General features: G+C 53.1%; 3 protein-coding genes across 9 annotated transcripts in view; 2 read left to right on the top strand and 1 right to left on the bottom strand.

Annotated features, from left to right (window-relative positions):
* The first annotated feature begins 936 nt into the window (after nt 1-936).
* On the top strand, nt 937-5,429 carry DCTN3 (dynactin subunit 3). Of its 2 annotated transcripts, none has more exons than XM_053932964.1 (7): nt 937-1,063; nt 1,183-1,267; nt 2,176-2,262; nt 3,146-3,229; nt 3,776-3,834; nt 4,578-4,637; nt 5,052-5,429. In XM_053932964.1, the coding sequence occupies exons 1-7, from the start codon at nt 965-967 to the stop codon at nt 5,139-5,141; spliced, it is 564 nt and encodes a 187-aa protein (XP_053788939.1). In that variant the 5' UTR covers nt 937-964; the 3' UTR covers nt 5,142-5,429. The 2 variants fall into 2 exon arrangements, with proteins under 2 accessions (XP_053788939.1, XP_053788938.1); XM_053932963.1 differs by having other exon boundaries at nt 938-1,063; nt 3,143-3,229.
* A 619-nt stretch (nt 5,430-6,048) lies between these two features.
* Nucleotides 6,049-8,533, top strand: RPP25L (ribonuclease P/MRP subunit p25 like). Of its 3 annotated transcripts, none has more exons than XM_053932968.1 (2): nt 6,049-6,294; nt 7,196-8,533. In XM_053932968.1, the coding sequence occupies exon 2, from the start codon at nt 7,205-7,207 to the stop codon at nt 7,751-7,753; it is 549 nt and encodes a 182-aa protein (XP_053788943.1). In that variant the 5' UTR covers nt 6,049-6,294; nt 7,196-7,204; the 3' UTR covers nt 7,754-8,533. The 3 variants fall into 3 exon arrangements, with proteins under 3 accessions (XP_053788943.1, XP_053788941.1, XP_053788942.1); XM_053932966.1 differs by lacking the exon at nt 6,049-6,294 and adding an exon at nt 6,316-6,421; XM_053932967.1 differs by lacking the exon at nt 6,049-6,294 and adding an exon at nt 6,442-6,795.
* A 6,478-nt stretch (nt 8,534-15,011) lies between these two features.
* Nucleotides 15,012-25,690, bottom strand: part of DNAI1 (dynein axonemal intermediate chain 1) — a 136,584-nt gene continuing 125,905 nt past the window's right edge. For all 4 annotated transcript variants that reach the window (XM_053932955.1, XM_053932953.1, XM_053932952.1 and 1 more), the window contains one exon: nt 15,012-15,275. In XM_053932955.1, coding sequence (XP_053788930.1) covers nt 15,171-15,275 — 105 coding nt within the window. In that variant the 3' untranslated portion in view covers nt 15,012-15,170. The remainder of the gene's footprint in view (nt 15,276-25,690) is intronic.

The following is a 25,690-nucleotide window of genomic DNA, read 5'->3' as shown; positions in this document are numbered from 1 at the left end:
CAGTGCTCTGCCACCCTCAGGATAATGATGTCCTTCCTTCTGTTTTATGGCCAGTGGTCATCATCCTGTCACAGGGTGCCACTGGAAAGGGTCTGGCACCATGCCCTCTGACACCAGACTTTCATATGTTTATATGCATTCATGAGATCCCCTCAGTCTTTTCTCCAGACTGAACAGGCCCATCTCCAGCAGTCTCCTCCCAGAAGAGAGATGCTCCAGACCCCAGATCATCCTTGTAGCCTCTGCTGGACCCTCTCCAGTAGCACCTTGTTTTCCTTGTGCTGAGGAGCCCAGAAGGAGACAGAGCATTCCAGATGTGCCCTCACCAGGGCTGAGTAGAGGGGCATGATCACCTCCCTTGACCTGCTGGTCACAGTCTTCCTAATGTATCCTGAGATACTTTTTGCTCTGCAGCTGGGAAACCCTCTGGATTTTTTCTGTGGGAAATGCTGCTACTATGAATTAATTTCATCCCATGCCAGAAATCCATATAATCGTGAGTGCCAGCTGAAGGCAGCAGCATGGCTGGGGTTGGCTGCACCATTCATTAGTGCTTCTCTTCTTTGCGAGTGTCACCTGTGGCAGACGATTACAGAAAGGTGAACGCGGGCAGACAGAGGCCTAGGGGAAAGCCGGTGGCAGCCTCCCGGATTTCAAAGGGCCTGCATCCACACAGATCGCTATATCAATTCCTTTTAATACATCCGAGCGCCTCTTTCCTGGAAGACCACGCCGGAATGAAGCGACCATCGACTGCCTTCCGAGGCGGCGGGAGGGCTGCACGTCTCCCTCTGAAGTGCAAATCGCCATCGACCGCGCCGCATCCTCTGAGAGGGGCTCCGCTTCGCCAGACGCGGCCTGCCCTCCTGTCTCCATGGCAACCGCGGTCCTTAGCAACGCACCGCCTTGGCAACCGCCAGGGCGCGCCGGAAGTGAGCCGCGGCCATTTCCGCTCGGCACGAAGATGGCGGCGGGCGCTGCGGAGTTGCGGCGGCTGCAGTGGCGGCTGGAGGAGCTGGAGCAACGCGTCGGCCTCGGCGGCGGGGGCTGCGGGCCGCGAAAGGTGCCGGAGGGGAGGTGCGGAGAGCGGTCGGGGGCCGTTTGGTGCGGTCCGGCGGGGCCTGGGTTGCCGCTGCCCGGCGGGGCCTGACAGCCCCGTCTCCTCCCTCTGTGCCTCTGCAGGTGGCAGACGAGCTGGTGAAGGTGCAAGTGGCGCTGAACAATATCGCGGGCAAGAGGGAGAGGATCAAAATCCTATTTAAGAAAAGTGAGCGGCTCTTGCGGAACGGGAGGTATCGCAGAGGGCGGGAGGGGGGAGCTCCAAACCGTTTCGCTGCTCTAAACAAAAGTACCTTCTCCACACCTGTTTGGTTTGGGCGCTTATTTCAGTTTGTTTGTCACAGAAATAAATAACCGGGAGAAGGTTTTGTGCTCACGATCCTCCAGTTCAGCAGTCGGGGGTGGGAAATTGGCGGCAGGAGCCTGTTATTTGCTCAATTGCCATCTGCCCATGTCAGTGTCCATGTCAGGGTCTGCTCTGCCTGAAATGCAGACTCTGAAGGCTCCTGGAGCATGAACTTCTTAAATGAGTTCCTGCACACTTGGACTTCTTGGGCATGCTGAAGTAGCTCTGCCTCTTTGTGTGGTGGAAGCAATAACGTTCACATTCAGTAGGCAGAACTGGGGAGCTGCCTCCAAACCGGGAGGTGCTTTATCCTGCAGAGCTGCCTGTTGGCTAGGTTTTGCTGTGTGTTGTCACAGGAAGGGCAGGGAGGCTTGTTGCGGTCCAAGTCTGCAGTGGCTGCTCAGTACAGAAGCGTAAACCATGCATTTGTGGGTGATTTTAAGGACCAAGATGGGGGGCTGTTGGCTGCTTTTGTCTTAAGGGTGGAAAAAAGCAGATTTCACTCACCTTTGTTCATTGTTATCCAGACAAAAAGCAAGATTTCCAGTTGTCCCTAAAGCAGTGTTTCCTGGCTTGAGCCATTTGTCAGTTCTTGGTCACAGAGCTCCAAAGTCACATAGAAATTAATTAATCTGGGGAAGAAAAAAAAAAGGTGGCTAAATAAGCAGTGTTTGCAAAGTAACCTGATACATAGAGGGAGAGCAAGCTGATCTTGTGAATGCCATAACATCTCCCCTACTTTTCATCTCCAAATCTGTTTATCCCCCCAGTTGAAGATGTAATAAAATACCTTGACCCTCAGTACATTGACAGGATGGCTGTTCCAGACACTATGAAGCTGCAGTTCATCTTGGCAGGTATGGCATGAAATGAGGGGAAACAGGAGGCTCTTGTAGCACTGCAGAAAAAGTGTCCTTTACCTAAGATGGGTCGAGATGGATTTCTTTTCTTCAGTTGTAAAGATGTGGCACAGCATGCCCTGTGGAGGTATCAGAGAGATGGTTTGTACAAGGATATCTGTCACCCTCGGTGCTCCCTTGTGCACACCCATGTTGCAGTTTTATCAGCTCTGATCTCTCCTGTATTGATCATTCACTTCAGCCCCAAATTAATCAAAGGCTGGTAAGAAAAGCTGGAGCTAGAATGGTTTCCTCACCCCACTTCCAGTATTCTCCAGGCTGGGACAAAAATAGAAGACTTTTGGGTGTATTTTGACATCCCCTAGCCTTGTCCTCTCTTGACCCAAGGAATTTGATCACCCTGGGACCAGTATAATCTGTGAATGGAATTCCATAGAATCATGGAATGTTAAGAGAGTGGAAGGGAACTTAAGGGCCATCCAGTCCCAATCCACCCTCCCTAACTCTCCCAGGTTGCTCAGACCTCCATCCAACTTGGCTTTGAACACTGCCAGGCATGGAGCATCCACATCCTTCTGGGCAACCTGGGCCAGTGTCTCACCATCCTCACAGTAAAGAATTTCTTCCTAATATCCAGCCTAAATTTCCTTTCTTTCAATTTGTACCCTCCTTTGTCCTATCATTAGAACTTGGTGGAGATTCTCCTGCATGAAATTAGTGTGAATCAAGACCCAGGGATGAGCAGCACAAAAGTGTAAATAAATTCATGAACAAGCTCCTTTCTGTAAAGACAGATCAGCTGGAAAAATGACCGCTGCTAGTGAAAAATCAGAGCTGTGTTTTGTGTTTACTGATGTTGCTTCTTGTCCCCCCCAAGCAGAGGAACAGGCTATTCCTGCCCGTGCAGCCCTTCTGGAGCAGGTGAAGAACCTCCAGCCTATCTTGGACAGCACCAGTATCCAAGGTATGCATGTTCTTCTTCAAGCTGGAGCTGCAAATGCCACCTGCTAAGCTGTGGCCTGTCTTGCTTTTTCTTTTCTCTTGGGCCTGAGCTTAGAGAAGAAGACAGCTTATAGGTGTGAGAGTAAACTGAGTACAAACTTGGTCTACTGCTGCCTCATGCTGCCCTAGTCTCCCTTGCAAGGTCAAGGAGGTGATAGAGTAGCTTGTGAAACAGGCTAGAGAGAGCACTATGGCAGAGAGGGTGGAGCCTGGCAGGTCATTCCTTCCTGTGAGCTGTTTTACATCCAGAACATCTCTGTTCTGGCAGGTGGTTTACTCCAGTGTATTTCTTGAGTAGCCCTTGCTGCAGGCATCCCTGAGCTTGTGCCATGTGCAGGGTAGTTAAGTAGTTTTTTTTTTAATCCTATGTGAGTTTATCTATAGTATGGGACACTTGCACTCAGTGAGTGGAGTTCTCCTATGCTGTGCTCATGGAGGAGCACAGCATAGGGAGCTACTCCCATGTGCTGTAAAACAACCCAAACTGATTTCTCCTTTGTGCTTCCAGCGGTTCCTGACCATGCAGCCAAACTGCAGCGGCTCTCACAGATCCACATACAGCAGCAGGTACCGTGAATATTCCTATCAGTATTGACTAGAAGGGCCTAGGAATCTTTTGCAAGTGGCTATACTTACACCCAGTATTTGTAATTGCTTGAATTGCTCATTTACGGCAGTTTTTTGCAATCTGAATTTTCATACCACGGTCTTAAAGAAGTTTAAGTACTCCAAGGGGGAAAAGGAGCCAGGATTTCTGTGAATTGAGTCCAAGTTAGAAATTTGCCCACCGTAACCCTGCTCAAAACAGCTTTCAGTGACATGTAGTAAGTGACAGTGGGTATAACCATCTTGAATGCCCCCTTTTACTGAGAGACTGAGGTGAAGCATTGCGCTCCTCCAGTGTCCTACTCTCTGGAATGTTGTTGACACTGTCACCCTGTCCCTTCACCTTTTCCCTCCCTCTATGAGCACTCTTGGAGCTGGCAGTGAGTAGCCTGGGCAGTTCCTAATGGTCTCTTTCAGTATTTTGCTGTGAGTTTCTGTTCTGGGGCAAGCAAAGCCTGGATACTGAGGAGAGGCAGGTAGCAGTGCAAGCCTGGGGGCTTTGCTGCTTCATGGGACCAGTGTTTGTCACTTTTCTCTTGATTGTGGAAACGTGTCCAGCTGCAGTGGGCACCACAGCCAGGGCCTGAGCACTGATATCAGTGCTGGCCTTGCATGAGTTTCCTGCCGTGCTGTCATGGACTGGGAAGGGAGGAATGTCGTTCACCTTATTTATTGCTCATGCACTGCGACTCCCCTCTTCATAGGAGAAGCGTCATGATCTCACTGATAATGTCAAGACACTCCTTGAGGATTACAACAAAATGGTATCCTTTGAACTGCGGGCCTGGAACAGCTGAACTGACCCCTTCCCCTGGCTGATCCTGTTGCATCTCCAGCCTGGGGTTTAACAGCCTATCTGATACCTGTATCCCTGTCCTGGCTGTGTAGGATCCCAGTACTGAGGCACGTCCCAAAGCCACAGTGGGTAGGGAAGCTGTGTAGAAAGCACTTGCATGGCAGTGGTGTGTGGAGTTCACAGGTGCCTCCTAGACTCCCTTGGGTGTATGGTGCTGTTCAGTGGCTCAGCTACTGGGTGATTGAATCCATGAAGACTTAAAACAGCCTGGTGCCCTAGGCCTCTCCCAAGGAATCGGGATTGTAATGGTGCTGTCAGGATGCTCTGAGCTGGGTTTCTTCCTCGCACTTTCCACATTACTTTCCTTAAGTGTCATGTCCAGACCCTGCTTCTCTCCAAGCAGTTTGTGCAGTGGAATGAAATACTGACACGTCTGGAAGTGGCCAAGCAAGCAAAACCTGTGACAGAGTGATGGCAGAGCTGGGAGCGCGGCGTGCCCAGGGCCCCTGTGGCACAGCTTGCATCCTGCTGGGCCCAGCTCCTTCCTGCTTGGTGCGAGCATGCTGAAGTGACGCGGCAGGATCCTGGGGCACCCAGCTCTGTACAGAGCTGTGCCAGCCCCCAGTCAAAGCCACACTGCTCCGTAATCTGCCACTGTTTGCAAATCTTGCGCTTCTCTGAAAGGCATCTCGGTTTTAACATATTTAAAACCCCCATTTCTGTGCTTAGTGTGGGCCATAGTAAAGTCCTGGAATGCTAACTGGGTTGTCTGTCTCTCCCTCGGTGTGAGTACTGCTTCTGGCACAGACGGGTTTTTTCCCCAGGCAGTGATCTCTTGGCAGCCTCCAGGAGATGGCCAGTGATTCCTTTCAGCCTTGGGCCAAGGACAGGGAAATGCCACACTCTTCCTGTTTGTGTGAGTTGTCTGTGCCCAGGGGAATCTGGTCTTATGGAATTTTTCTGCCTTGCTGTTCTTCCATCTCTGTGCTGAGAGAAGGCAGCAGCTTTTGCCTTTATCCTGCCTCTGCTTTCCTGAGGCTGCTGCAATCTAAGGCCTGTGCTGGCTCTTTCCCTTTTAAGAGAGGGGCACAGGCCATGCCTTGCCTGGTCTGGCTGTAGCATGGAGTTTCCAAAGCTATGCTTTTGGAAGGGTCTCAAACCCTTCAGGTTGGTGAGACACTGCCCAGCTGAGTGTGACCTGGGAGTCCTGCAGAAACGGGGCAGAATGCCCACAGGAATTCCAGAAGAGCTCACCGGTCCCAGAGCTCTCTCTGATCAGCAACCTCGCTGGTTGTCAAACCACAGGGGGGCTGCAGGCCTGCGGAGAACTCCCGCTCCCTCCAGCTGCCTGAGTAGCTCCGGTAAGGGTGGGAGCTGAAGCACGCCCTTTGGTGGGCGCGCACGAGGACACCGTATCTGTGCTCGGTGCCGGGAAAGCGGGATGTGCCACTGGGAGTGGGGCCTGCCCCGGGCCCGGCGGCGCTCGCCCCGCCCACTACTGCTCACCCAGTCATGTGATTGATGGGCGTGCCCCCGGCTTCGAGACCCGCCTATCCGCCTCACGCTTGCGCGCGCCCGGCGTCGGCCGCCATCTTCTGTCGGAGGGCGCGCTGAGGCGGCCGCAGGTGAGCGAGGGCTTCGCACGCCCCACCGGGGCATCCCTGACTCCCACTCAGCATTCCCACATCCCACCGCGGTGGTCCGGCTCCCCCCGGGACCCCAGGCACCGATGGCGGCGGCGGCCGTGTGGGGGTGAGGGCCTCGTGTGCTCCCAGGGTTCGGAGCGGGATCTCCGTGCTGCCGTGTCCCTGAGGAGGCTGGGGTGCGAGGTGCAGGGTCTGAGTACAGCGGGACTCAGGAGCCTGCGGGTAACAAAGTACTGCGTCCTTCAGCACCTTGAGCTGTGCGGTGGGGGCGTGGAGTGCCTTGCACAGGGTCACGCAGACTTAGGTCGGGATGGCATCTGCCTTGGCAGAGACGGCAGCTGTGAGGCCTGGCCTTTCTTTCTCTTGAGGAAGCATTTTTTTATTCCTGCAACCCCTGGCTTGCCATCTCACGTGTGGCATGCAGTGTTTTATCCTCAGCTGGGCTGGCCAGGTCCCCATGAGCCTGTATTTGTACACGAGGTGCTGCAATGTATGCTTGAATTTATCCTGTGCATGTTCTGGTGCAGGCGTGGCCAGCATCCCCAAGTTCTGTTCTCAGTCACCCCAGCTCACTTTTTGTTCTGTCTTCTCTTGAGATACAGCAGTGTTTTTCATGTCACCCTGCTTAGGCCCACAACACTAACACTGCTTTTTTCACAGCCTGCCTGCCAGGGCTCAAGGCTGCCCTGTGGTAACATTCGTATTGTAGGTATGTCCTTATGAGGACTGGACTAATCTTTTGATTATGCCTTTCCAGGATTCCCAACCCTCATAGCTCAGAGTGCTCTTCAGAGAAAAGGTTGTAGCTAACTGTGGTGAGAGTTTCTTTGGGCAGCAATTACAGTGGGCTGGGTGTTCATGGGTCTGTTTTCCTTTTCAGCATTGCAGAATGGAGAACTATAAGAAGACCAAAATTGTGGAGAAACCTTGTCCTCCTCCTTTCACTGACCTGCCCGCTGATATTATTGAAATGAAGGTGAAGGATGGGAGCAAAATTAGGAATCTGATGGGCTATGCCATGAGCAAGATGGAGCAGGACTCAGTGAGGCATATTCTTTTCACTGGCTCAGGCAAGGCTGTCAGCAAGACCATCACCTGTGTGGAAATCATGAAACGAAGGCTCAAGGAGCTGCACCAGATCACCAAAGTGCTCTTTAAACAGATTGAAGAAATCTGGGAACCCATTGTGCCTGAGGCAGGCCTCGATGCCTTGACAGTGAAGAGAAACATTCCTGCCATATGCGTCCTGCTGAGCAAAGATGCCCTGGATCCTCAGGAGCCTGGATACCAGGCCCCAGGATCTTTTGATACCTTCCGGACTGAGACACTGAAAGCAGAATCGCAGGGCCAGATGAAGAGGAAGCAGGGTGGAGGCCGAGGAGCTGCCAGCACAGGGAAGCACCCTCGCTCCACCGGGGGAATGCTGGGGGGGCCCTGAGGTGGCAGCTCCGTGCATGGTTCAGGGGAGCTGCGGAAACCGGCCCGGGGCTGTGGCTGCACAGCTGCTGCTGAACACGGGGACTCACAGAGGTGTGAGGGGAGGGCAGGAGGAGCAGACTGTTACAACTGGGTGTGATCATAGCTGTCTGAAAATGTGTTTTGACAAGTTCCCTTGCCAAAGGCTGCCAGGCTGTACTCCTTAGGGGATCATGGAAGATGAGATTTGCCTCTTCTTGAGCAAAAACTGTTGGTGTGCTGTCAGTGAGCCCCAGAGAAGGGCTGCTAGCCCAGTGAGGTTTCAGGTGCCTGGGCGTGCAGCAGCCCAGGCAGTGGGACAGACACCTGTCTGTATGCCAGGTGCAGGTTGCTCTGACCAGTACAGAGGGGAGTCAGGACCTGATGTGGAATCCCCAGGCAGCTGCCTGCGTCACCTGGGCTCATGAGTGTACAGACAGCAGGGCACAGGGCAGGGCCAGCCATTTCTGGGCCTGAAGAGTCCTCCTGCTGAGCCTGTTGAGGGTGTTGAATGTAGGACTGCCAGGATACAGCTCTGGCATCATGTGCATGTAGCTCCTTGGCTCAGCAGAGCTGGCGGTCGTGGTTCTCTCTCCAAACAGGCAGCAGTTGACTCGTGTTGTAACCAGCCTGAAATCCTGTGGCTCTGCAGCTGTCCTGGGGTGCTGGTAATGGGACGTTCCAGAGGATCCTGTTCTTTCCCCTTTCTGCTCCTTGATAATGCACAAAGATGGCTTTAAAATAAAGATGTAACTTCATGTAACTTGGAAATTTGTCATGTCTTACTCATCCCACTGGAGGTCACCCTGTAAGCACTGGTGATGGGGTTGCGGCTGCTGGCTGAAGCTCTACTCTTCCAGCCTTCCTGCTGCTCTGTGTTTGTTCTTCTCGTGACTGTAAATGGACCCTGATCCAAGGGGAGGTTAATATCCAAATATTAACCTCCTTTCACATCCAAAATAGACCAAGGTTCTGGTTTTTTCCTCTGAAGTTTTTTGCTAATTTTTTTTCCCTCCTTTAAACTGGCTGGAACTGCAGCCTCAAAAAGACTTGTCTGGAACTCTGCTGAGCAAGGGAAAGGATGTATCATCTTTTCTTGTGCAGTAGTTTCCCTCCTGGAACAGGTCTAGTGAGTTATTCTGGGCCAGAGAGAAGGGCTGTTCCTGTAATAGGCTGAGCTCTTGCCTCAGAGAGCTCACTCGTGTCCTGAGCACTCCCTGTCCTGTGCGCTTATGTCCTGTGCTTATGCAGGGAGCTCCAGCTGGACCCAGCACTCTGCACTGTCAGTTAAAGAGTAACAATACAAGCACCAAAAGAAGAGATTTTACCAAATCGAGGGGGAGCAGGAGAGGTTCAGTGTGTTACCCGTGCAACCAGACAAGACTCCACCAGCCTGCCTGGCGCACAGACACCTGCCTCGCATCCAAACAAGCGCCCAGTGGAGCCAGGACTGTGCCAGGCTTGCAGGCCTCTTCCTCCCCTTCTGGAGGTCTCACTGGAGACCTCACTGGAGGTCTTCCCTGGAGGTAGTCAGGGAAATGCTTGGACCTGTCTACTGTGCCAGCAGATGTGAGTCCTGGGGATGGGGCAGAGTTAATCTGTTCTGTCTTTGTGCTGTTCCCAGCTGCTGCTCCCTTACATCTAAGGAGGAGACCGCTTTTCTTGACTAATTAGCAGATTAGCCATAAATGCCAAGGAAGATGCTTGAGTGTCTGATCAGATGGCTTCTGACATTTCAACTGGCAATGTGTGTCTGTGTTTACTCAAAACACCCTGTTAGTAGAGAGCTGAGAGCCAGATCCTCAGGCAGCCTGTGTAACCCTCCCTCATGGCCATGGCACGTTTAAAGCCACCTCATCAAAGCTGCAAAGTGATTGTTATTTTTGTTTCACTGGAAGTTATCCTCAGCTGACTTGGTGGCTCTCCTTTTAGGACTGAGAGCTTTACCCAACCATCAAACCCTTGGGTTCGGGTCAGTGGAGAGATGTTCCAGCTCCCTTACAGCTCTGCCCTTCACCCATCCTTCATCTGGCTGCCTCTTCTCCCATGGAGACACACCATGTGGCAATGCCTGGCTGCCACAGACCCCGGTGTCACTGCTGTGCATCTGTGTCACCAGGCATATGTGGCGCTTGGATGTGGCTTTTCAAAGCAATTGCAGGTGCTGATCCCTGCAGGTCTCCAGGAAGCAACCCGAGGGCCCCTCCAGCCCCTCTCCTGTCTCCCAGCCATCTCCTTTGGGTGCCACATCTGTACCTTTCGGTAAGAGTACACACCCTTTGGGGTGATGCCCCACACAAGGGCTTCTCTGGCTCCAATGCCCATGTGGAAACTGGCAGCTGTGCACGGGGTCAGGCTGCCCTGTACCTCAATTTCCCCACCGACAGGACAGGGGGAAGCCGGCTGTGCCAGTGAGGCTGATCTCGCTTATATTCCCAGGTACTGATTTTCCCCAGATGTCCTGTTCCCTTCTCTCCTTGGGCTATCATGGGCTATAAGCCCACCCCTGCCTGCCTGTAGCCCTTGTGACTCGAGAAGGACTCCAACCCAGTCCTGGCAAGTCCATCCTCAGAATCCTCAAGCCCCAATGTGTGTGGGACCAACTGCACGTGTGTTTGTGTGTGTGTTTCTGTGTGTGTGCAGGGGCAGGGCAGGCAGCAGCAGAGAGAGCCAGCCGGTGGCCCCCGGGCACGGCAGGGCAGGGCAGGCAGCACAGGAGAGCAGGCGCAGCAGGAAGGAGGCAGGGCTGCACCAGCAGCGGCGACAGGGCAGCACCAGGGCCAGTCTGGGCAGTACCGAGGGCAGTACCAGGGCAGCACAGCTGGCAGTACCGGGGCAGCACAGCTGGCAGTATCAGGGCAGTACCGGGGCAGCACAGCTGGCAGTACCGGGGCAGCACAGCTGGCAGTATCAGGGCAGTACCGGGGCAGCACAGCTGGCAGTACCGGGGCAGCACAGCTGGCAGTATCAGGGCAGTACCGGGGCAGTCACAGCTGGCAGTACCGGGGCAGCACATCTGGCAGTACCGGGGCAGCACAGCTGGCAGTACCGGGGCAGTACCGGGGCAGCACAGCTGGCAGTACCGGGGCAGCACAGCTGGCAGTATCAGGGCAGTACCGGGGCAGCACAGCTGGCAGTACCGGGGCAGCACAGCTGGCAGTATCAGGGCAGTACCGGGGCAGTCACAGCTGGCAGTACCGGGGCAGCACATCTGGCAGTACCGGGGCAGCACAGCTGGCAGTACCGGGGCAGTACCGGGGCAGCACAGCTGACAGTACCGGGGCAGCACAGCTGGCAGTATCAGGGCAGTACCGGGGCAGTCACAGCTGGCAGTACCGGGGCAGCACATCTGGCAGTACCGGGGCAGCACAGCTGGCAGTACCGGGGCAGTACCGGGGCAGCACAGCTGGCAGTACCGGGGCAGCACAGCTGGCAGTATCAGAGCAGTACCGGGGCAGTCACATCTGGCAGTACCGGGGCAGCACATCTGGCAGTACCGCGCCGGGTCCCGGGCCGGGCCGGCAGAGCGCGCGCTGCCCGGCGTTGTCCCCCACCGCTCACGTGGGAGCCGGGCGAGGGGGCGTGTCCCGAGGGAGGCGTTCGGCCAATGGTAGGCGGCGGGCGGAGGGGGTGACCAATGGCGGGGCAGGGGCGAGGCGCCGGCGGGGCCCGCTCCCCGATGCCGGCGGGAGGGCGCGAGCGGCGCGCGGGGCTGCGGCACCCACGGGCGGCCGCGGCGGGACCGCGCCGGCTCCGAGCGCTCCGCGGGGCCGTGCCGGGGCCGCTCCGCGCCGAGACCCCGCGCCGCCAACCCGTTCCCAGCGGGGCCCCGACCCCGGCAGCGCCGCCCGCCCTCCCGCCGGCACTGGGGTCCGACCCCGGGGGAGAAGCGGAGGCAGGTGGGTAACGCCGGGGCTCCGCGGCGGGAGGGCGGCGTTGGTAGGACCTGTTGCTGTCCGGTTCCGGGGGCCACCGTGGTTGTCCCACTCCGCGGCTGTCCCGCTCCGCGGCGGGCGGGGGGTCAGAGGCCCCGGGGAACGCCGCAGCCGGGGCTCTGCCCGACCCCGGTAAAAAGCACAACGGGGGCTGCCCTGTCCGCGCACCTGCTGCCATCCGGCCCCGGCACCGTTCTGGATGCGGGACATCGCAGCGGCGTCCCGCCGCCAGGGAAAGGAGTTGGAGGATGGAGAGGGGATCGGAGCAGGGCCAGGGCTCTCCGGAGTCGCCCGGAGTCACGGGGAGGAGCGTTTGGGCTGGGGTGAGGCGACGAGGACGTCTCCAGCTTGGTGGCCCACGCAGGGGATTAGGGCAGAGCCAGGGCTGGAAAGGGGTGCTGGAAATGTCCCACAAACAGCATCTGACCTGGGAGCTGCTGCAGCCTTCAAACTCCAGCAGAGCCCCGTGGGCCCTGGGACAGCTGTCCCCTGTCACCCCCACAGCCCACCCTGAGGGGCTCGCAGAGCCTGTCCCTTCATGTCACTGTGCCTTCGGTGACTGTGACTTTCTCTCTTCCAGGTGCTGGAGGGAGAGCAGTGATCCCTGTGTCCTCACTGCCCTGCCAGAGGAGGGGCAGCTGAGAGAAACCTTCCCTGTGGTGTGGTGCAGCCCGGGACACAGCAGTAAGCGGCCAAACTGACAGGGTGACACTGTCCTGCTGCTGGCCTGGCCCCCATCCCCATCCCACCACCAGCACCACTGCCATCCCCTTTGTCCCCTGCCAATGCCAGCAGGTGGAGGCTGCATGCTCCATCACTGCCCTGGCATCCCAACCGTGAGACCAGGCTGTGGGCCCTGCCGATTCCTGCGGGACTGTGGCCATGGCGGCTGCTCTCTCCACCGGAGCGATCGTGGCAATTTCTTTTAACTGTGTCATTGCGTTGCTCATCCTCATCCTCTTCCTCATCCTCTGCAAAGCCTGCAGGACCCCCTCGTGTCCCAAGAAGACCCCAGCTTCTGATGTGGATGAGTCAAGGAATGAAGAGAAGTACCTGCTGCATTCCTGATCTGCCTGGGGGCTGGGGTATCCGGCTGTGACAAAGGAGTTGTGCCAGACTGGATGCCTGTGTTGTGACTCGAGTGCTGGACCAGGCACAATGAAAGCTGAGGGGACACCCAACTGTTTGCAGGGGCTGTGACAGGGAGCACAGTCCTTTGCCTTTGTGGTTTTGGTGTGTGAAGTTCCTGAGAGTGCCCACAGCGATGATGGGGATAGAAAGACAACTGATGGGGATATGCTACAGGGACAATCATGCCTGTCTGAGCAGCCAGTGAGCACAGCAAGAGCTCTACCTTCGAGTGCACCCCTCGTTTGGGAAGAGATTGTGGGCTCTTCTCTGGTGCTCATGGCCTGGGACAATGGCAACAACATCACAGACCTGAGCAAAGCCAGTTGGGGGCCTGGAGAAGGGAGGCAGCAGGGCTGGCACAAGTGCTTCTTCCCTAGCAGGCTGGCTGCTCCATGGCAGGGTGTGCCCAGGGAAACCTGAGCAGCCCCAGCCCTGCTGGCAGAGCAGTCCAGATGCTTGGGGGTGGCCCTGGGTGCCATGTGCCCTCAGCCTCAGATGGCATTTGGCCCAAGCAGCGGGTTTAGTGAGGCACAAGAGGGCCTGCATGGTCTGCCTGATCATCCCCTGTCTGTCAGTCCCCTGCAGCATTAGCACCAACGCTGCTAGGCAAACGACCCTCCTCCTCCTCACTGGGTGTGTGTCTCTGCCCTCCCCCCTGCCTGCTCCCAGCCCAGGTCAGCCATGGTATTCAGCCCTGCCTGTGAGCAGCAGACGTGCTCTTGCAGGCATCCTGCTGAGAGCAGCCTGGTGTGGGTTTTTCCTGGGGAGATGAGGGTGCCTGGACAAATAGCTTTGAAAGTTCTTTGACCCTGCCTGTTCCTTGGGGATCACAGTGGCTCTGTGGGGAGGGATGCTGTTATCTGGCTTGTCTGCAAGCCTGACAGCTGTATCCCCTGTCCTGCCAGTGGGTGCTGTGGGTTTTGGAGGGCTCTGCCTTGCCTTTCCTAGAGCTGAGCAATAGCCACAGTCACCACTGGCATAGCCACTGCAATAAGGGGACAGAAGGGTGGGGTGGGAGAGATGCCAGTCAGGGTTCCTGCAGAGGCTTGGTCAGGCCTGGCAGAGCCTGCAGCTCTTCACTGTCAGGTGTAGCAAACACATCCCTTTGCAGCCTTGTTTTTACTAGACTAATAAATGGACTGTAGGACCCACGTTGTGTCTCTGAGCTCTACCCAGTGCCTGGAAAATTTGGGGGGAGGTGGCACATCCTGCCATCCTGGGAGGCTGAGAAGTGGCTGTCCTGTGGACCGATGTCTCCGGAGGACTGTGGGTGGTTTGCTCAGGGATGGTGACTAGGAAGGGCTCATGTCCACATCTATCTGTGGCTTTTAAATGCTGGGTGAAACCTGACTGGGTATTTCCTGCCTGCCTGCCTGCCTGCCTGGGGCATGTGGGAGTCAGCAGGGAGCATTCCCCAACCTTTGTGCCAGAGGCACAGAGAGTTTCCAAGCTGTGGCTGCACTTTCCAAGGATGCTTGTGGGAGACAGGCCAGCTGAGCATATGGAGGACACCTGCCACCACACCTGTCTGGTGGCTTTGGTCCCCAGGCCTAGGAGCTGTGTGCAAAGATCCGGTGGTGACAGCCACCGCTCATCAGCATGCTGTGAGGCCACTGCTGCTCCTGCTGCCACCGCAGCCACACAACAGCTAATCCTCTGCTGCACACAGTGGTGGAAGGCTCTGCAAACCCTGCTGCCCAGCAGTTCCACAGGCACCAGCTGGGCAGAGGCACCCCAGCCCCATAATGAGGCCCCTGGGGAGAGGGAAGCTGTGAGCCTCCCACAGCTGGTGACTGGCAGCTGCTGCCATGTGCTGTCTGGAGGCATGGAATGTCTCTCCCACAGTCCTGGGGCACTAGGTCTGGTTTCCAGGCACTCTCTGGCTTAGGCTGCTGCCCCAAAATCCAGGTGTGGCATTCCATTTGACTTGCACAAATGCTTGGGGGCTCTACAGCTTAGAACTCGGTCTCTCTGGTCACCACTCACACAGTGGGACTGGCTGCCACAGTGGGAAGCTGCAGCCCTGAAGTTTTCCTAGTCCCCCTCCTGCCCTCCATGGGGCTCTCATCTGGTGCAAGCCCAGCCAAGGCTTGGGAAAGTCAAGGGCCTTGTGGCTCTGGAAGGCCAAGCATGGTGAGATTTGCCTAACCCAGAAATGACTGCATACCACAGCTCTCCCTGCACCTCGGTTTGTTTGTCTGGGCACAGAGGAAAAGTGTTTCTGCTGTGCAAAAAGTGGGCAGCAGGGGCCCGTGGCTTGCATGCCAAGCAGCCACCAATTAAAGCTGAGCTTGTTTGGCCAGAGGCTGCCCACAGAGTCATTTTCCCCCTCTCTCACTGCTCTTCCTTGCTCCCTGGCTCTCTCACCAGGCTGAGCAGCTTCTCCAGTTTTGCTATTTCCACCTCGGGACCTTTCTTCACCTCCTGGCCTTTCTTCTCCTGCAAAAAGATCAAACAGGATAGAACTGTGAGCAGGGAGGAAAGTAGGGATGAGGAAAGGTCCAACACAGGGAGGGCTGCTGGAGTGCTGTGTCTGAGCTCTCACCCCTCACTGGCAGTTGATCCATAGGGGGATGCACCTGCTTATCCTCATATTTCAAGCCCAAGGTGCCATGAGATGTGTGAAAGCTCCTGTGAGCTGGGAAAGGACACTAATGAAGTGTTTGGATGGGAATGGGGGTGGCCTCTCTCTTCCTAGATGTTCTTAGCCCCATGGGACTGGACCACCCTCTAAGCCATGCCCCCAAGGTGTAGGTAGGTGCTAGGCATGCAAGACAGATGTCCAGTGTGCAGATGTCCAGACCTCCCCAAAACAGCCCCACCATGCCCATCCTGTGCAGGTGCTCCTGGACAGAGACAGCCAGAGGAGCAGGGATCATCCCTTTTGCACCCAAATGGCTTTTCCCAGGAGGGCAGCTGGGTGTTGAGAGCCCCTAACCTGGTGAGGAGAAGTGAGTCAGGGCTCCCAGGTGTGCTGTTAACTCCTCACTGAGGCTCTCCTGTGCCTGGACACACTTCTGTGCCAGTCCTGATGCCCACCTCAGCACAGGCACAGAGAAAAAGCACTTCCCACATTCCCCTAGCACCTGTCCCAAGTATGCCAGGGGCTCCCTGCCTGAGTGCTAAAGCAAACTACCAGCATCTTGAGAAAAATCACATAGCACAAGGGAAAGAGCCAGCCCACTTCAGCCCTCGCTTGTTTGGGCACAGCAGGAGCTTTCCAGGCCTGGCAGAGGACGATGTCCCCACTGAAGGCACAAATTCCACTCAGTCCTTTGTGCAGAACATGTTTCTGCTGTGCTGTGGGCTGCAGCATTGCTCTCAACAGAGTTCTGGCACTTTGGGAAAGTGATTAACCGGGCTTAGGCTCTCCAGGTTCACATCATGTAAGACACAGCTGCAGCAGAGGAATTTTCCAAGCTACACTGAGCCCATCAAGCCCTCCTGCAGCTGAGCATCCACACCATGCGATTTCTCCAAAACAGCGTCCCCACAGTCACCACTTCTATCATTAAGTGTTGCCTTTTAGTCACAGCCTTCCCCTTTGCCAGCCTGCTGGATCTTGCCTTGCCTCTGGATTTGGTGGGATACCCCTGCTTTGGGGCTGGGGAGCTCCTCTGTGTGTAGCATGGCTCTGGGCACCCCAGAAAGCAGCTGCCAAGCACAGGTGAGCAGGAGATTGGCACAGTCTGGCAGGTGGGCTCAGGAGAGGTGGCAGCAGGCCTCCAACACTGCAGCAGAGCAAAGAGAAAGGAACATCCCTGACCATGCTTGAAGGCAGCCTGCAGGAAGCTGCTGTACTGGCTCTTCTTGGCATCCCCAAAGCACAGCCTCTGCTCTCCATGCTCTCAGAAGGCCAGAGGAGTAGCACTCAGCATCGGAGGAAGGAGACTGCCAGCTTTCCTCTCTACCCACTTACAACAGATCAATTCTCCTCCCGCTGAATAAGCCCTGCTAATGGCCACGGATGCAGCAATTACAAACACACACCTTCCCTGAAGACCTGCCAACACACAACACGGAGAAAGTTGTTAGCCCACATGGATCTGACTGCGCTCCTCTAGCAAATGTGGGCATTGCTGAGTGATGACAATGCGCAAAAACTCCCCGGAGAATCCCTGTGTCCACCCTCCTCCCAGCCCAGCACAACCTCGATGGAACAGAGGTTTCCTAAACTGCCAGAGGACAATGCTGAGATGAAAGCAGTCCTGGGGGGAGGATGGGGACAGGGATATTTGGAAACCCCTCTGCTCCCAAGAAGAGCTGCTTCTGAGCACTGGGATGAGCCCAGGTTCTTTAATTTACGGAGTCCATCAGCTGCATGGTGGGACAATGGTGGTTTGTATTAATGCCAACAAATGAGCAGCACCCTTCGTGGCTCTGGTCTGGGCACTGAGAGTGATGTTTGTAATAATGGCCCACACCACACCAGAGCATCTCTCTGAGTGAGAGCCTTGGGATAAACACAGCTGCTTGAGGTATTTCAGGACTTAGCTATTTCTGCAGAAAAGCTGTTTTGCTGTCTGACAACGTTCAAACTCCTCCCTTTGGCACTCTGTGTTACATACAGCACTGCACAAAGGTCCTCGGGACAGGCAAAAGAGGCACCTGCTTTGCTCAAATGGGAAGAGAAGATGCTGAAGCCACCTCCCACCAATCCATCTCCATCCCAAGCCCTTTGATATCTCTACTGGCAGGGTCAGGAAGAAACCCTGACTGATGTCCTGCAGGCCCATGGGAACTGTGTCTAAGCCTTGCTGAATTCACCAGCCTGAGGCTCAGCTCCTAGTCACCAAACTGTCCCTAAAACTTTCACTTTCACACTGGCTCAGCTCTTTTGGTGCTTCTGAGCATGCTGTAATAAAGCCACACACAAGCTTGTAATGAGCCATAACTGAACCAGAGCCCTAATTTAACGCCACATAACCAAGCAAGCAAGATGACACAGGGAATGGAAATTATAATGTCCTTTTGGGGGCACTGGAATGGAAGGTTTCCCTTTATTCTGTCATCTGCTTCTCCCAGGGCACTTGTGCTTGTGAGCTGGCTAGGCCACTGATGGCACCAGCATAGCACTGGTGGGATCTGCTTGGATGCACGTGGCAGCTTCCTACAAATCCAGGGACCTTAGGTGCATCAGACCTCTGATGAGCAGTCCTTCTTGGAGCAGAGCTATCCCCACACGAGGTGGGGAAGTGTCACTTCCACAGACGGCTGCCGAAAAGCTCAGCCTTCAGCAGATGCCACAGCCAGGTGTGGAGAGGGCACTCGTGGGGCTCTGCCACATGTGTGTAGCTGAGCCTGTCCTCCACCTACATCCCTGATTGTACCACATCCATAGGGCTCATCAGGAGCTCAGAGTGAGTCAGGGCAGATCAATCTTCCCCAAGAAGCTGTTAGATGCAGAGCTGAGATTACATGGGGAGGTCTGTCCCTGAGCAGCTCATGGAATGGGTATTGGAGCTGCTCAGAGCAGCATTTGCATTGGCTTTACTGTTAACTGCTTCCAACTGGAGAGCAAAATGTTCCTGTTGAAATGGTGATGAGGGACATGGCAGGGCCAGGAAAAGTGCTGTGTGGGGATAGACTCTGCACTGCTTACAGAACATGACTTCAGGGAGGAGAGGTGGGGAAGAGACCCCCCTGTTTGTGTCCGTGCTGCTATATTTGTTGCCAAGTTTCTCATGGCCCTTACACTCCCTTTACCTCATGTCTGGGGTCTTCCCTGGCTTGTCAAGCAGGGAAACTGAGGCAAGGGGCTCAGGTCTACAGGCAGTGTGCAGGACCCTTGATGGTCCTCTCAGCCCCAGGGTGAGTACTGACACTGGAAGTGAAGCAGGAGGCGACAGATGACTGAGGTGAAGCCTCAAACGGAAGGGTGGAGTGAGAACTAGGACAAAGATGAGGATGAGGATTGACTGCTTGAAGATCCCTTGACCCTTGGGAGCCTCAGCCCCACCCATCCCTATGCTGGCACATGCTGAACTCTGCATGCAGGTTAAGGGACTCATTTAAACTGGAGTCTTGGCTAATGCCTTCATTCCCTAGTTGAACAGTATGCCACTGAGTTAACAAAACTCTCCCACAAAAGCCATGATGCTGGCACTTCTCAGTTTCCATGTCTTTTTCCCATTGGGGGAATAATCATGAAACATCTGCTCTAAAGTTTTGATTAAAAAAGGCCAAACATGTTTATGTTTTAAAGCAGCAAGGAAATCAACCACCCTGACATGAGCATAGTCAGGAAAGTCCCCATGATTTCCTTGGGAGCAGAGGTGACCCTTTACCCTGCTGAGCCTTGGCCAAGGGGCACAGGCTTGTCTCTGCCCTGCTGTTGTCATGGTACTGTCATCATTCCTTACTCGATGGGACTTCTGGATACAGTCATGCTGGAACAGAATCTAGACATTTTATAAAGCAGCCCAGTGACCTAAGAACTGGCCTCCCATGCATAAGGGTTTAAGCTTTTACAGAGTTGTTTTGAAGGGCATGAGAAGCCTCAAGAAGATACCTAAAACTGCTTATTCTTATCCTCAGTGGGAAAGGGCTCACAGTCTGCTAGCTGTTCAGAGGTGTATTTCTTTGGGAGCAGATATTTTTTTGTTCCTTCTGCTCAGGTTAAGGTGACAGTTCCAGGGTAAGGGCTCCACACTAGTGACTGGCCGGGTGAACTCAATTAATGAAAGCAAAGACGAAGCTTCCCTGGAGCATTTCTGTCAGGAAGACCAAGGAAAGCCAAACTCCTTCATGAACACAGAAAAATTTTCCTCATCATCTTCCTGGGCCACTAACCAAACATTAATAGTATCAACAGGAATATGATATGAGCTGCAGCCCTGAAGCCTCCCAGATCCACCTCATCATGGTCCTATTGCTACCCAGTGCTGTCAAATGAAGCTGGAGTTATGCTGAGCTGGGGATGATGTCTGTGCCAGGACCACTTCTGGGCTCTCAAGAAGTCCATTTACATGCAACAGCAACATGCTTTTCAACCACAGAAAGCCTCTAGGTACGCTCACAGCCTTATCTGACAGCATCGCTCCTGGCCCATGGAAGGATTAACTGACAGACTGGAAATAAGGATTTAAGCTTATTCTGCTACTGTTTGGAAATAAATGACACAGTAAATGTTTTTGCAGGAAATGAAACCAGCAGAAAAGCCCAGGGGATGGCTGGGTCATTCAGGTGACAGCAGCCACACAGGATCACTGGCCTCAAGGATGCTCTTACCTCCAGCTTCAGGAACCGTCTGTGCAGTTCAGGGCAAGCACCCTCACATTGCTCAAGTTCACATCCTGACTCAGAGACTTTGCCTGGAATCTGGCTGGCCCATGCCAAAGCACAGCAGGGCACATGGCACATGGGTCTCAGGGCCCCAGCTGACCTGCCTTTGCTTGTTGGAAGTCACCATTTAAATTGGTTAAGTCACAGTGTCAGGACCAGCCTGTGGCTCAGCAGCACACATCTGCCAGGAAAGGCATGGGAACAAAGGTCAGGACATCCAGCAGGCAGGAAGTGCAAACCAAATTGGATCAGACCTGGAAGCAGATGGGATTGTCACTGGAAATAAACCAGAAGGCATTGGGCAGGGCTTGTGAGCAGGGGTCACTTGTCCCTACATAGTGGGTAGCTGACCACAGCACACCACAGAGCTGGCCTGTTCACAAGTATCCATGGGAGAGGGGAGGGAATGCCTGATGGAATGGATGGGCTCTGCAGCAGCAGGGAGCTAACAGCCTGGTCAAATCCATGGCCATGAGGGAGTACAGCCTGTGCATCGTCACTGCTCTGTGTCTGTTCTGCCAGGGGCTGGCTGGGACTCCACCTCCTTGCTCACCCCCACTGCAGTGTCCTCTGGCCAAGCAGAAGTTGTGGACACAGCAGGAGCTGTTCCCTGAAGAATGTTCCCTATTCTTGCTAACTCCAGAGCACTGAGCAATGTCTCTTACAGACCACTAATTTAGGCACCTAAATTTAGCCATAAGAAGACCACATTTAGCATGAAAACTTCAGTGAACAAGGCCAAGCCGAATGCAGATTTATCTCATGGCAGTCCCCACAGCTCCTCTGAACTGGGCATTACAATGATTTGTTATCTCCTTCTGAATTTATCCCTGTACCAGCTGCAAAAACCCACCAAAACCATTTAAGACTGTTGGTCTTCCATCTTTTCCATTGTCTGACACAAGTTCAAAAGAGGGATGTTGTCATGACCCTCAGTTCATGAATCACCAAAGAAATAGCTTTCAAGAGAAGGATAAATTTTAAAGTCATCTTAAGACATTATGGGTCTGAAATGAGCCAGTACCATTAACTCTGCCCTGCACAGATGCTGTGACTAGGAAACATCAGCAACAGAGTCCCAAGAGGTCACAACTGTGTTTTGTCAGCCTTGAGGACAATCTGGCTAAACTCTGAGCTCTGGGTGTATGAGATGAAGAACAGCTTTCTTTTGGGTGTCATCAGCCTTAGTCACTGAGATGAGCCAACATCTATAGACTCTATTCAAATAGAACAGCCTGGTGAGGAAAAAAAAAACTCTTCACAAGGTACATGGAAAAGACTTCCAGTCGTATCACTTAAGTGAGTTGTACTAAGCACTGAGAAAAACCATTGTGTGCTCATTGTGCAAGGCAATTACCCTGTCCTGGCACACTGAGACGTCCTGAAGGAATCAGAGTGGAATAAAACCCCTAAAAGCTTTTTCCTCAAGTCCAGGGAGGAATACCCTGTCCTGGCACACTGAAACCTCCTGAAGGAGTCAGAGTGGAATAAAACCCCTAAAAGCTTTTTCCTCAAGTCCAATGGTGCAAACCCCCATTGGGATGAGGACATAGGGAATGGGACACCCTTTCCTTCACCTCACTGTGGGGACAGGGAGTGCATCACCCACCCAAACCCTGGATCCAGCCCTACCAGATTCAGATTTTCTGCAGTGCCATCTGGCTCATCAGGATGGGATAAATTGTTTCAAGTAGCTTTTAACTTTTTGGGAAGCCCCAGTACTCAAAGCCTGTCTATGTGCCACATGTTATAACGGCATGGGATGCAAAGGCTGCTGGGGGCATTAGTGCCAAGTGTTTGAGCTGTGGGATCTCTCAGACCCGCAGTGGGGAGGAAGGAAATGAGAAGGGGATTTTAATTGAGATTGTCCATAAAACCCACTAGACAGGCAATACCTAGTGTTCTAGCTTGACTTTAAATATTGCTGCAATTCCAGTAACACCCAGACACCAAACCTCAATGTAACCTAGACAATCCAAAAGCTGACTAGACTGCCCTAAATCTTGCACCTGCCATGAGGGGCCACATCTACAGCACCTCTTCACTTGGGTTGGCAAACCTGACGTGAAAGGCCTGGGCACACACAGCATCCAAAGGCACATACATCAAACCCATCCAGAGGGATAAAATCAAGGATATGCTCTGCAGAGTGCAGTGACCCCAGCATTCTTAAGCTGCAGCCCTTGATTCCTGCCAGGAAGCACAGTCAGACACCCAGCAACATTTCCTTATCACTCAGCATCTCTCTCTCTCTCTCTTTTTTTTTTTTTTTTTTAATTACTTCAGCTTTACTTTGGCATGCCAGCTCAGTCAGCAGTTACGGATTAGAGTTTAATAAAAGCAATCAAACACAAATATGAATATGCAGCTCCTGCAATTCTTGTGTGCTTCTGTTATATCACAGAGCACAGCATCTCATGAGAGAACATTTGCAGTTGTATGAACAGTATATTTTAAAAAGCTGGAGTTTTTTCAATGTCTTTTTCTCTGGCCACCATTGTTAACATATACATGCCCTCCATGATCACTTTTTAACTGCCTTAAGAAAGTCCAGTTGCTGTTTTTCTTTTAACACAGCACCTTCTTTAATTTTTTTTAATACAGTTCATAAAAGTATTTGTATAGGAAATATATTCTGGGTTGCTACTTACATGGGAGCATGTGAATATACTTCATTTGGATAAATGCAAGTACACGGGAAACCAGATTTTGCTATTATTAGAAGTAAAAATAAATGTCCTTGCTCAAAGAAGCCTCATATGTAATAACATTAAATGCCAATGGCATGAAAGATGTATTATGACTGATATTCTTCTGCTTATGAAAGAACTCAGTCTGCAATTTAATGTCAAGCCACATTTCTCTCTTTCTCTTTCCTGCTCTCCATGACTGAACTCAGGGATGCTTCAGAAATTGCACTAGATATTTCAGCCTTGTGAACAATTGTGTCATCTCAACAATGCATTCTCCTTGTGTATTTTTCTTTTAAATCACAGAGTCACTTGGGGCAGAGCTAGGAGGAGTTAGTTCACTAGTGTACTCTTGTCCATGGTGGGAGCAGCTACTCTTAAATTGCTTCTGACAGATGCTTGTCCAGTCCTTGGGATGTTTATTAACACCCCAACACAAGAGGCCCCATGCAGTGGATTGTCCCACTCTGCTCCCAACATCTGCACAGCCATTTCTTTTGAAACCCCCCAGGAATGGTACTGCCAACCCATCTCTTGGAGATGTCTGTCAGCATGTCCCTCTTATGCCCAATGAAACCTTCTCCCTAAGTCTTTTCCTGCTGCCTTGTTACCTCGGAGCACTGCCCTCCTTACCCTGCCAGCCCCGGATCTCTTTGGGTGTGCTCACCTCTCTCATCTCCCTGCCTCCAGCCTCGCAGCTGGCTCTACTGTCCTTGCTGCTCTCCTGCTCCTCATGTCCCTCAACCCCAGTACCCAAAACTGGAGCAGAGGCCTTTGTGTTGCAAAGCAGTGCAACAGGATCAGATCATGTTTCCTGCTCACTCCTCTTCTGCCTGTGCTCTCTGCTCAGGCAAGTGAGACCTTTCTTTGCTCACCTCCTCAATTGCTTATTCCAACCTCCTTTCCCTCTCCTTCTGTTTGCCTCCACTCTCACCGAAGTGCATCCTGTTTACTTCAGACTGAGTCTCCCCATTTACCTCAGATTAAATGACTTGCACAGCTTCTCTCCACCTGCTGCACAGGAAACCACCAGGCAAATGATAAATACCACACAAACACTCCCAGGCCTGGGAACCAGATACACTGTTAGCCTGGACAGCGTGGGACGTCATGCTAAATCACATCAGCCACAACTCAGTTATGCTGCAGCATGCAAATCAGGGTTTAAAAGAGGTCAGCGAGGAGCTGGACACAGGACAAGCACAGGAAATTCTGCAGCTAGAGCTGTTGTTCTTCCCTTGGATTTTACACATTTATGGCAGCTGAGAAATCCCTTCCTGCCACACAGACAGATAGGGCCCTGTTGTATCCCACCACAGCGCTGCTTTGCCCTGGGAGCTCCTGAGAATCGTTGGTGTCAGTCCTCTCCTGAGTGGGCTTGGCATAGTGCTGGTCCATGCACGATATTTTTTGCTGCTTGTTGAGACATCTGCCCTCTGAGCCCACATCCTGCAGTGATGCTGAGGTTGTGTTACACACTCCCCATCCATGTTTACTGACCCAGCTGCATTGGACTGTCCATAAGGGTCTGAGCAAGAGCTGTGCAGAGAACAGGATTCCTACTCATCTGGCTGCAAATGCAGGGCCCAAGCACTGCATATCAGCCAGAAACAGACAGGATAAAACAGCGCAGGAGAATTCCAGCAACATGCTGGGAGGCAGTTCAGGGAGTGCTCCTCTGAGGCACAGGCACACACAGGACCATTAATTTCCTTCTGGGAGACGCTGCCAGCAGTGTGCTGATATGGCCTGACCTGGTCAAAAGCTGCTCTGCTGGAAGGAACCCAGGATGGACCTGGATATGGGCTCCCTGGCATGCAGTGATGGGGATGGCAACAGGGCTGGAGTTGGGGATGCTCCTGTCCCACCAGCAGGCACAGATTACCGTATGCACTGGTGATGTGTCCCTACCCATCCCTCACTCTGACCCTGCCACCCAGAAACAGGGGGTCTTCTGGGTCCTGTCTGGAAACAAAGATGAGGTACACTCTGAATAAAAAGCAAATCCAGATTCTGTGCTCGTGTAAGCTGTTCAAGCAGGAGGCAGCCAATTTTAATGACAATCCAGCCTTAAGATGCTGATCTGGCTCCAGCCCAAGTCTTTGTACTAAGCTCCTTGACATCCTGTTTAGAAAAGCATTATTAAAATCTAATTGCTTCATGCATATATTACTGTTTTAATTATAACAGAAGCAGGAGAGAGAGATGGGAGCAGTAATCAGTCTCTCTGATACTAGTATATTTTTGAAGAAGGAACTGGCCATGGGAAAAGCCAATCCAACATAATCTGTGGAAACTGGAGGGAGATATTCCTAGTGATTGTCCACATTGCCAACAGCACAGTCTCAGTGTAGCCAGGAGTGGGCTCCCTAAAGTCCTCTTTGCTTTGAGACACTGACTGAGATGCTGCATCTGAATTAATTTTACATGTTTGCTTCTGTGTCTCTGTTGTACCAAAATGTAATTACTTCAGAGCCATAGAACAGTTAAACCCATCTGCTCAGCTGGCTGCTGAAACTAATGGATTTTTTTTGAAACAAAGTATTGCAAAATAGAGGCATGCTGGAAAGAAAATTATGTAGAAGTCATCAAGGTCCTTAAGGCAAGCACTTCCCAAAGTAATCTCTCCATTGCTGAGCAAGTCTCACAAGTACCAAAGACGGAATAAGGTTAACCAGCAGCTGTCAGTTTCAGCAAAACAGTGGCCAAGGTGGCAAAATAAATTATCTGACAAATAATTGCAGATGTAAGGACTAGAGGGGACCTGTTGACAGAGCTTAACTGACATTGATGCACATCCTTAACAATAAGTGGATAGGTCTGCTACAGAAAAATTCTTCACCAAAAAGGCTTGTCAAGCACTGGAAGAGGCTGCCCAGG

The sequence above is a fragment of the Vidua chalybeata genome, chromosome Z (genome assembly GCF_026979565.1).
Source record: "Vidua chalybeata isolate OUT-0048 chromosome Z, bVidCha1 merged haplotype, whole genome shotgun sequence".
NCBI lineage: Eukaryota > Metazoa > Chordata > Aves > Passeriformes > Viduidae > Vidua > Vidua chalybeata.
Note: the sequence above shows the minus strand (reverse complement) of the source record. Positions and strands in the feature narration are given on the sequence as shown.

Coding starts and splice junctions, on each gene's coding strand:
- DCTN3 (XM_053932963.1), top strand. CDS start 965: ATGGCGGCGGGCGCTGCGGAGTTGCGGCGGCTGCAGTGGCGGCTGGAG. Junction 1,268..2,175: donor CAAAATCCTATTTAAGAAAA/GTGAGCGGCTCT, acceptor TTATCCCCCCAG/TTGAAGATGTAATAAAATAC. Junction 2,263..3,142: donor GCTGCAGTTCATCTTGGCAG/GTATGGCATGAA, acceptor GTCCCCCCCAAG/CAGAGGAACAGGCTATTCCT.
- RPP25L (XM_053932968.1), top strand. CDS start 7,205: ATGGAGAACTATAAGAAGACCAAAATTGTGGAGAAACCTTGTCCTCCT.